At 32.5% G+C, this 11,484-nt stretch overlaps 1 protein-coding gene across 3 annotated transcripts; it reads right to left on the reverse strand.

Moving 5' to 3' along the window:
* Window positions 1–1,794: 1,794 nt before the first annotated feature.
* LOC131665584 (histone-lysine N-methyltransferase E(z)) lies at window positions 1,795–5,515 on the reverse strand. Of its 3 annotated transcripts, none has more exons than XM_058937576.1 (11): window positions 5,238–5,515; window positions 4,444–4,991; window positions 4,154–4,370; window positions 3,963–3,986; window positions 3,665–3,765; window positions 3,431–3,602; window positions 2,980–3,351; window positions 2,611–2,901; window positions 2,356–2,538; window positions 2,123–2,288; window positions 1,795–2,049 (listed from the first exon to the last, which is right to left on the reverse strand). In XM_058937576.1, the coding sequence occupies exons 1-11, from the start codon at window positions 5,371–5,373 to the stop codon at window positions 1,989–1,991; spliced, it is 2,271 nt and encodes a 756-aa protein (XP_058793559.1). In that variant the 5' UTR covers window positions 5,374–5,515; the 3' UTR covers window positions 1,795–1,988. The 3 variants fall into 3 exon arrangements, with proteins under 3 accessions (XP_058793559.1, XP_058793558.1, XP_058793560.1); XM_058937575.1 differs by having other exon boundaries at window positions 4,444–5,000; window positions 5,238–5,514; XM_058937577.1 differs by lacking the exon at window positions 3,963–3,986 and having other exon boundaries at window positions 4,444–5,000; window positions 5,238–5,513.
* Window positions 5,516–11,484: the final 5,969 nt, after the last annotated feature.

Genomic DNA, 11,484 nt, shown 5'->3' on the forward strand with positions numbered 1-11,484 from the left:
CGCTCTGTACTGCCGATGATGATGAGGAGGCAGCGCGCGCAGCGTGCCCCCAAAAATACCGACACAGCGACAGAGCGGCTTGTATATACCTTCTACGAGTTGCTTCTTTTCCTCTAGGTTTAGAATTAGATTCCTTCGTTCACAGCGAAATCATGTCGCAACAAAAGCAGTTTTATAAAAACGTTCAACTGACTTAAGAAACTATTTCTTCATTTCGTCGTAAAATTTACGGAAAAAGGAAACGGTCGCATCGTTTTATCATTATTCAACACGTTATAGTGAATAGTTATAAGATTTCATTTCGAATTCAATAGCCAATAAAATTATTAGTCTATCATAAAAAGTTTTGCCAATTTCAAGTGTATTGTCAAAAGTTAATTATTGGAATAAAAAACAATTCTAGACATTGACACGCGTTCTCTGCCTCAGTAAGTCTTACTTTTATATCATTAAACTTCTTTCGTTATGCGAAAAATTCTCTTACATATCAAGAAAAATCCGGTTAATTCAAGAGAATTCGTTTTCGTGAAAGAATTATAAATATGATTTCTAATTGGAGCTTTTCATTTTTAAGAATCAACGTCAAAATATACGAACAAAGATGAATTATACAAGCTTGATATTACGTAAATAACGTTCTGAATAATTAATAATGACGCTTGAAAAAAAATGTATTTACAGGTCATCGGCGAAAGTACCGTGACGCAATTGGAAAAAGGAAGAGGGATATTGAGCTGCCTTGATGCGCCAGCACAATACGCGGCGTCATTGATATGCACAGCTAGAATGCTTAAGCAGATTATGAATTCGCTAGCACGCGTTAAAAAGACAATTTTATTCTTTTTTCGAATCGATGGAACAAATTCACATTGGAATATTGAAATTGAAGCCCAAAAACTTCTTTCGTCATTATATTGTACGTACACATACATTAATGTTGATAGTATATTACGAATGATATGTTAGAGCTTGAAACACCATTAAGTGTCCTTCTCCCGTTCACTTGGCAGCTTTTGTTCATTTAACAAATTTCTCTTATTTTTTTTTAGTATTTTCATGCTTTGTGTACCTTTTTCTTTTGTTAATGCATCAATTTTATTGCGCACTTTAATACCCAAAAATGAACTTTTTTTCGGCTAAAACTAACAATTGGAACTTATGCAAAAAAAGAAATATATGTAACCAGAAATCAAGTCATTTCTTTCTCTATATTCTATAAGGGAGAGAGAGAGAGAGAGAGAGAGAGAAAGAGTGAGAGAAAACAATGAAAACTGCTAATCATGCGGAATTTTTCTTTTTTTTCTGGTCCTTCAATGTAATTGTAATGCGCGCTAATGGCTTCGCTACTTAACGGCTGTTCGTGTGCACGTTCTTTCTCTCGTGTTAGAGTTAATTAACTAATTAATTTGCCGCCTTCGCACTTTTCGTGACAGTCGTCGGGGCTTATTGTTATGCTCGCTCGGACAGAAACTGAAGTGGAGCACCTGGAAAATGACGACCGATGTTTGTTTCTTCTCCGGCTGTTTTAGATTGACGGATTTAGGTTTTACGTAGGGATGTTACTACTGTAACGATTAATAAACATCATCATTGTTGTTTGAGAGTATTCTGTGCTAATTTGATATATGTTTGATTGAATTATAAATTTATCGATTTTCACTGGACGGGTGATATGGCCACGCTTAATTAAATATACGCAATAATAGTCTATTAAGTTTTGTTTCGAAAATAAAATGCAAAAATTATCGATCAATTTTCTTTTACTTTGAATATTTTAAAATGAATTATCTTGTTTAATTAATACGAAATAACGTTATTTTATTAACTTGTTACAAATAGATACAACGCTTATGACGAATCGAAAGTACGCAAAATACTTCTGTAGTGATGAGGTATAATCATAGATGATGAAGTCAGGGCGAAGGAGATGAACATGATTTCTTTCTTGAACTAAATAGCCAACATTAATCCACGTTGCTTCAATTTTATTACAAAAATTCCATCTCGCGTTCGATACCAACGAACTTTAATTGTTCGGTCGGTCCATAGCTGCAACAGAGAAATTTGTTTAATTAGAATTCATTTTAATCAAGATCTCTGGCAATTTTATGTGTTATCGTACCGATAATCGAAAAATAGTTCCTCTCCCGGCTGAATAGGTCGCTTAGCGAAAATCCCAATTCTGTGATCGCCATTAACCATCATAACTTTGGCATAACAATTTGGATTTATCGAGTGATTAGCGAATCTAATCTTGTTTCCTTTTCTAGTAGCGTCAACAACAAAGTCTAAAATGAAAACGGTTAAAATTACAGGCTTTTCAAGTTCTACGAGGTGTGAAATTTGCATACATACCATTATTAAGATTGAATAGAAAACTGCACATGTATTTGTCATATACTTTTCCTCTCCTATCAGCCTCGTCTTGGCTAATGATCTCTCCGCAATACTCGGAAATAAATTCGTTCTTAACAGCTGATTCTTTCAAGAAAATACCCCAACCAGCAACGTCCGACGGTGCCATGAGCAAATGTTTATCTGTAAATAAATATTTTCTGTTATAAAGCTAGGTCTGTTGACTACTTATATTAAAAATACTGAATAACTCACGTAACCCACGCTGAACGCTAACATTTTTACAGGATATCTTTTGTATGTGGAACTGATCAGCCCCACAAGTCTGGCACAGATCAGGATCGCATTCGCGTACAGCAAGATAACAAGGACATTGTTTTGTGTTGCATTGTGCTTTGCATCGACAACCGGGGAATCTATTTTGACATTCAGTACTACATTGGCAAAACTTCTCGCAGAAATTTTGTGCTTGAATACATGGGCAGGAGTTATCGCATGGTCTATTTGGATGATCGCATGGTGCGAAGTTGTGTACGTGGTTCGCACCTGTTGCAAACAAAAAGAACGATAATGTGACGATAATGTTAAATTTATATTTTAGATTTCATTGAAAAATAGTTTTACCGGAGTCTTTCTTGAGCTGAATCTTACGACAATGCATGGACCAAAGACGATGCTTCTTCTTCTTTTTCCTCGGCGGTGTGAAGTCTTTAAGACTTTCCACGGCTGGTATGTCACTGGCTTCTTTTTGTGCAAACTCATACACTTCTTTACAGCTTTTGGTCAACATTATCTGTGCCAGAGCACACGGGTTGCCTGGAAAAACTTTGTGTAGTGCACGAAACAGACTTTGCTCCGAACCTGTCCATGACGGTTCACTTTCAGTCTTAATTTTCGTTCCCAGTAATGAAAACGGTGTTTGATGATCCCGTTGTAGCTGTTCTTGCAGCGAATCTTCGTCAGGCTTTGAATCTTTGTTCACGTTTTGTTTGAAGTCTGATATTTGGTTTTGTTGTTATTAGTTACATAAAAATAGATTTTAGTAAGATTAAAAGAATTTTTAGGTTAAATTTACCTTGGCAACTACCACCTTGACTGTATTTATTACTATCGTTGCTATCCTCGCTACTCGCCTCGTTACCTGAATCAACACTTGTTTGTTTACGTACTTTTCTCGGCCCGCCTCGTTTTTCTTCGTCATCCTCTTTGTCAGCTGCTTGCGCTGCAAGTTTTTCTTTTATACCTTCCTGTAAAATTTAAAAGAACAATTAAACACTGAATTAATGGATTCAGTTGAAGATTAACTTACCAAATGCATGTAGCACTCAGTACCACAAGGCTCTGCAAAAGGTTTGAGATCTGGACCTTTGCGCTTCTGTAGATTTGGTCCTGGATGACAAACTTGTAAACCTGTGAAATAAGAGAAAGAATTTTTAAGATTACAAGAATATGAAGAGTTTTTTAATCTAAGGTCCACGATAGTCAGAAAGGAGACACATCGATGAACAATGAATGAATGATTGCGAAGATGAGTCCTGGTCAAGTTTTTTTTTATTTCTTGGTGCTAAACACATAGAAAGCTTTTGATTCAATATTTATATTGTTACCTTGAGGAAAAGCTCCCCTGCTGTCTTCAGTACATAAGGAATCAAAATAACAATTACGTTAATAAACTGCTTATAAGTAACGTAATAATTTTTGTTTTAGAAAAACGAAAATTTTTTTAATTTGTAACATTTTAATTAAAAAAGTTTAATTGTAGTAATCATATACTACATTCAGAAAAGGTGAAACTTACGATGAAGAAAACAGTCATATTTGAAACATCTTCTGCAAAATAATGTGTGGAATGAATGCATAGTTTGCTCTCTAGGAACGCTTTTTGCATTAGGTCCATCAATGTTTGGTGTACATTCAGGTGGCAGAGCATTGGGATCTGATCTCTCTGTAAGTTCAATGTACTTCTCTTTCAATTCTTCTGGCCTTCCTTTATCAGGAAACATATTTGATATTGCCTAAAATGTAAAATTTTAATACAGAAATATTTTATTTACATGTAAAAATAGTACCGAAACAGATAATATTTACATTGAAAATTTGCATAGAAGGAAATGGAGTTCCATCTTCTTCTCCTTTATTATCAGTCTTTTTATCCTCATCCTCATCTTTATCTTTATTTTTATCCTTATCTTTATCTTTGTCTTTCAAATCTCTCCCTTTCTTTGGAGTCTCTTTCTCCTTGTCTTCTTTCTCATATGCAGCCAAGGCATGTACAAGATCAACAAATAAGGTATCATCCATAAAACCAGATTCTCTATCACCATGCACTTTGCCATCATAGTTCTTGATCAATTCTTCAATAAACGTGCCATCTTGATCAAGAATCTCATCACCCATGTATGGAATATTGTGGAGAACAGTCTCATCCTCTACCATAAAGTTCTGTTGAATGGGTGCCCATGTATACATTGTTGGAATTGGAGATACTGCACTGATTATCTTTACAGGACACGTTTGAACATCTCCATCAGAACTTGTTACTTCAGCCTTTTTCATACAGGATGCATGGGCTGGAATATCTTGCATTGCTAACCACATGACTTTGTTATCGGTAGCCCATTTCTTATGCTCAGCTTCTAAAAGATCTATTGAATTAAACATTATCACGATACGAAAAGAAGTATTACTTCTTATATAAATTTGAATTAATTCATCAAGCTTTTAAACAAGGAACTTGTTGATTCTACTATTTAAGTGTTTCATGATGTGAGAAAACTACTTTTGAATAACGTAATTTTTTTCCTAACAATATGTACTTCATCAATAATAACTATACTTGACAATAATACAAAAACGATAAATTTTTAAGGGAATAAACGTACCTGACATAACCTTACGATTCTGATTCCATGCAATCTTTACTTCGTCTGCGCGCTTATAACGTTTTATTTGCCTTAGCCTCATGTATTCGGATTTCACGCGTTTTCGCCATTCTGCTGTGATTTTTGCCTTCGCCATTGTTTAATCTTCACAAACAATAATAATAAACATTAAAATACCTCAATAAAAATTCACCTCCGCTACATGAATCAACAACTGAGTAAGGGACGCGTGAAAATTATTGAAACTTGACGCTTATGCTATCTTCCGCCCTCCACAGTAGGTACAGTCAAGGAATAAAAATACATTCGTTGGTACAGTACACTACAGAATGATATGATCGCATAGATGAATTGATATTTACTACTTTACCGGCGAAATGACCTCTGGGTGTTGACTGTTGGTTTGAGATATATCATATCATTGAAGTTCATAAGTAGCGGCGCCACTTGTCAATACGATTTTGTTTTATAATCATGTCATCACTCGACGCTCATCGTGTGTGCATTGTTGCATTGATTAGCAGTTTGCATTGTTCGCAATAGGATTATGTCCGTCGTTTAGGGCTATACTATTCTATGGAGGCTGTGTTGCGGAAAAATTAAAAACCAATACTTAGAAGAAAGAAATAAATGTAACTTTTTGGATCGTTTAGATTGTCTTATGGAAAAAGGAGTTTATTTATACCCTCTATCGATTACCGTTTAAAAAAAAATGGGTAGCGGGATGATTTTTAAAATTATTGAAGGAAATGTTCAAAATCGCATTTACTGTACGGCGTTCATTAATTAAATCGAGTTTGTAAATTTTTCTAATTAATATTAAGATTTAGAAATTGATAAGCATATACTTGGAATGATAACAAACAATGTAGTATTGAAAATATATGAATTTTCGAAATTTCATAACAGACTTTTGTTGATAGTAGTTACGTATTTCGTAACTTTTTGGTTTATAATTTTTTTTGCTTAAACAACATTTATTATCGAATTTCAGAAAAACCTATGAAAAGATAAACACTATAAGGAATACCTCCAAGTTTTTTCACTTCAATCTATCGATAACTTTCAGAATACGACTGAGTTGAATTCAAATATCCAATTTGTGATTGTGCGGAGCTAAAATTGTAAACCGTTAGGCAAGAGAACGTCCGTAAATGATTTATTTCAAGAAATAAATACATGAATTTTTGGTTTCCGATTATAAATAACAGTAATTTTCCAATTTATAAATTTAGTATTTTCATCACTGAATATTATCTGAAGACATCGGTTAAATTTGATGTAGTTATTAAAAATTTTTTTAATTATTTTTTCTTCATTATGTTTTTGTAATTTTTTGTACTGGAAAAATTCAGTCTAAAATAAAAAAAAAACAATGATATTAGTTATCTTCAGTAACAGAGTTCATCGGCAATATGTTGATCCACGAGCATTGGAATAAATTGCGAAAATCGGTTAAAGTAGAAATAATCTATTTCGACACTCCGTACGGAAAGTGCGTTTTTTCCGCAAGCTCAGCAAAAAACGTGCGTTGCAAATCGCACTTTCCACACGTCGTATCAAAAAATACGGTTCAGCACATGTTCGGGAAAGAGTTTCTCGTCTCGCTTCGCTCGGGCGAAAAACGCCACACGAGACAAGAATCTATTTTCCCGCACTTGTATCGTAATGTACTATTTCCACGCGTCGTCTTGAAAAATATGGTACGGAACATGTTCGGGAAAGAGTTTCTCGTCTCATGTACCTTTCCACCCTCGCTTCGCTCGGGCGTAAACGCCACACGAGACAAGAATCTATTTTCCCGCACTTGCATCGTAATGTACTATACCCTCGTCTCGGTCAGTCAAGTGAAAAATGTCCAACTTGAGTCAGCTGCGAGGTTATTTTCAAAATTACCGTAATCTCATTGAGCTTTGCACGCGAAGCATTTTACGACTTGACGTGTATGTATTAGAAATCAAAATATACAAGCTGTTTTTTTTTCGATGATTACTACACATGTAATTGAAGGTTAACAACACGTATAACAGCTGTCAAACTTTAATTTTCTATTGAATGTAATATATATGTTACATAACTCATGAAAAAATGCATATGTAGACAGTTTATATCGTATTGTTGCAAATATTTGATTTAAGATAAGGCAGAAATTCGAGTGAAAAGAAAGGCAGATTTTTTTATTTGGCAATTATTCCGACTTAATTTTGGCAAAAGATTACTTTAATGCGCGAAGTTACTGTTATGTAACAGCCTGCAATTAAGTCAGACAGATGATATAAGGCGCGCGTTGTAAGTACATAATAAACGTGAAGTTTTTAGTTGTTATTATGTTTTTTTTTATTAATAACTATGATAGCAGAGCATCTTGTACTTGAAGAATTATCATTTCTGAAAAGCAAAGAATCGAACGATTGTTTTGCATAAGCGTGTTTTGATAATTTCATGTGATAATTATAGCGCATCTGTAATACATTTGAGCATAAAACGCAGGTTTGATTACGTAAGCGTCTAAGACTCAAAATTAATATTTTGCGCTTTTTCCTTCAAGCAAATTACGGTTTCCTTGATTACTTTTTAGATAGCTGCTTTTACTGCCTGGACAAATAATATATCGTTTTTACTAAAAATACTTTTACATGAATTTATTTAAAATTCTGTAGAAAAATAAAACCACTTTTGGTCGTATCTAAAAAACTTACATTTTTAACAAATTGTAGCAACATCAACATTAACTGGAGCAGTGTTTGCCGAAACGTTGATCAAGGGCGAGATGAAAAAAAAAAATACTACGTGAAATCATTTTGATTGTTCTAGATCACAGCTGAAATCAATACATATTGTATTGAAATAATGAAACCGATTTTACAGTAAAGTACGCGTGTTCTCCTATCATTCGATACGTTATCCGCAAATTAACATAACTAACTAAAGCCACTAATAACAACTGGAGTACATTTAAAATAATGTGATCAATTACTATGTACAGTCATTTATTTTGTTTGTCCAGAAATTAATCAACAGTGGAATTCACTACAATATGTTAAGCTACTTGTTACATGCAGTCGGACTTATAAAACAAATAAAATGCAAGGATTTGCGTAAAAGAGAGAGAGAGAGAGAGAGAGAGAGAGAGAGAGAGAGAGAGAGAGAGAGAGAGAGAGAGAGACAATATCTACCATAATAGTACGTTTATGGTAAATTTCGAATAAATTTAATACGTCGTAGGAAAATTCAAAGGGGCTGCTAGTGTAGATCAGTCAAAATTATAAGTTTTCCTTAGTGTGGTGTAAAAAACATTATATTACAGTTATCACCATAAACATTTATCATCTTGAAGTACTCGGTAAATGCTTCTTCTTTTTATGATCCCAAATCTCATTTAGATTCCCTAGAATATCACCTTCACCGTAACACCTTATTTTTAGAAAAAGAGCGGTTTATAACGCTTTTCTGAACATTAGAGTGGACGAAAATAATTTTTCAAGGACTCATTTTCTTCTTTTAAATTAGTACTCCAGATTAAGTGAAGAATTTTTCGAAATATCCAATTTCATCATTTTTGTAAGAACTTTTATAAATTTCTTTAAAAATTTTTTTTTGAATAAATTTGTAAAAATGTTCATAAAAATGGTAAAATTGACTATTTCAAAAAATTCCTCTCTTAATTTGGAGTAATTATCTAAAGAAAGAAACTAAACCCTTAAAAAATAATTTTTGTTCACTTTAAAGTTAAGAAAAGTGTGGTAAAGCGATTTTTTTTAATAAGGTGTTGTGGTTAAAAAGACTTTTTAGGGCTCTTATGTGAGATTTTGGAATTTAATAAGAAAATTAAAGCATTTACCAAGTACGATAATGAACAAATGTTCATAATGATAACTTTAATCGACTTTTTTACATCACAGTAAAGTAAATTCATGATTTTCACTGTTTAACACCAGCTGGATTCCATAATAGGTAGATACCAAACAGGTATCCGTGCAAGGATATAATTGAAAAAAATAGTTACATCAACGGATCTTCTTGATAATACATATTCTTATCTCCAATCGTTTTCAAAATAATTTATGTTTAATGTAATATGTACAATTTTGTAGTTATGTGATTGGTTATTGAACTATTTGCAATATAATTTATTTAAAACATAACTTTCAAACGATTATGGTAATAATAATAATGCTCTTTTCTTTCAGATTTCACTAGACCAAAATAGAAGTGTCCTAGCTAATGGTTTTCAAACGTTGGATCAACTACGCTTTTAATCCTAATTTCTCTTTTTCCTTCGTTCATTGCACTTGCACGTGCACTTTGTATCACAGTGTGTCATAATCGCGCGATATATCAGTTAGCAAATATCGCGACAAACGGGCCATTGATTTTCCGGAAGAGTGAATTCAACATTTTCGCAATCCTGGAGTCGTTTTTTAATTAATTTGCGAAATTTGAAAAGTATGTCACATAACACTACTGTTAATTCAACATGTGGCGAAAGTAAGAAAAACAACTGTATCTAACATACATGTCGTGGATAAATAATTATCTTTATTCTCTCATTCAGTCATTAGCATAATATTAATGATATTTGTTTTTCACAAAGTGATTTTTGTGGAACAGAAAAAATTATGAATTTTTCCATCTACGTTGTTTTATTTGATGCCAACAGCACGTTTTAGATTTATTAGCTCATCTTAGAAGTGAATATGGATTAATTTAGATTCAATTATTATGATATTGATCGGTATTTGATTGAAAAATTTGCGTTTCGTAAGATCATCACTATTGGACGTGATATACGAAATGTAGGATGTTATGAGCACTTAATTGTGCAAAGAGAAATGTGATTATATATTGACTTTTAAGGAGCTTATTTCTTGTTCGAATGTTTGCAAAAATAAGTATTTTTCAAATGATTAAACATTGAGTTTAATTTACTACTGAGAAAATAAGGATAACCGGTTGTACTATTATTTCATCTATTGATAATTATTCAACAATGCGCATAATTTTTTATTGTTAATAACAATATATTTATTCGCATAGTCATCTTTGCCTTGTGAGGTTTCGTAACTATGATGATTAATCCGTTTTTAAGGCGAGGATATATGAAATTTGACTTTGAAATTTGAACGAAGACTCAAAAATTAATCATAAATTACTTTTCAGTTTCTCGTGAATGTGACGTAAACAAATCAATACAAGATTAGTAAAATTTCACATAATGAAACCCAAATATAGCTGTTAATGTGCTCTCATTATTAACAATCAATGTATGAAATATTTGAGTAATATCATGGATACAGCAATAAAATGAAGTTTATAATAAAATTTATTGACTACTTTATTACTGGAATATGTGGAGTTATTTGTATTGTTTACTTCATATATAATATTTTGGAAAATCGATCTTAACTTATTAATTTGTTTTACAGTAATTATATCTCAAATCTTTATAAATGCGGTCCGGTAGGGGCGTCAAACTTCATGATGGTCAGCATCGCCAGTAAAAACGTGAAATGAAATTGGCACAGATAATGAAAACTACTTCGTTATCTTCGGCAATGCTTCAGGAACCAAGCCAATGTCTTCAGGTCATCTTTATTTGGAAACCAAAATTATAGGAACTGTATTTACAAAAATTTATGAAATTTATATTTTGCATTCGTACATTAAAAATTTGTTAATTATAATCACGCAAATTGAAAATAAATTTGTCAACATTCTGGTTGTTCAAGATAATGTAGAAATAAAACTTTTGGTTTATGAATTATGAAATCGTAAATTTACACGTGTATTTAATAAAAAATCCATTAAAATTATTTCATCAACAACTTATTAAAACTAGCGCTCTCTAAGTAGGTCATGTACCGAAACCACTATAATATTCTGCATAAAAATACAGCTAAAGAAGATCCGGTAAGTGGCAAATTTCATCTATTTAGATGTAAAAACCACCTACCAATTCGTTGATGGGATCCATTTACGTTCTTAATTTGACTGTATTATGGGAAGTACCCTCCTTTGTTAAATGTTCCACCGGTTGACTCATATGCGTAGAATATTTTTCTAAAGGTCTTATAAATGAAATTGATTATTATTATCCATTATTTTGTATGAAATACAAATATTTGATAATTATTATTTATTAAAAAAGCACTTTAATAGAACTGGACTCTTCTGCTAAAGCAGCTTACAATCGTAATTCTAAATTTTTGGAATACGTAATTTAATTATTTTATATTCAAAAGGATGA

This window comes from Phymastichus coffea, unplaced genomic scaffold (assembly GCF_024137745.1).
Source record: "Phymastichus coffea isolate CEN01 unplaced genomic scaffold, Cenicafe_Pcof_1.1 PCOF00053, whole genome shotgun sequence".
NCBI classification, from domain to species: Eukaryota; Metazoa; Arthropoda; class Insecta; order Hymenoptera; family Eulophidae; genus Phymastichus; species Phymastichus coffea.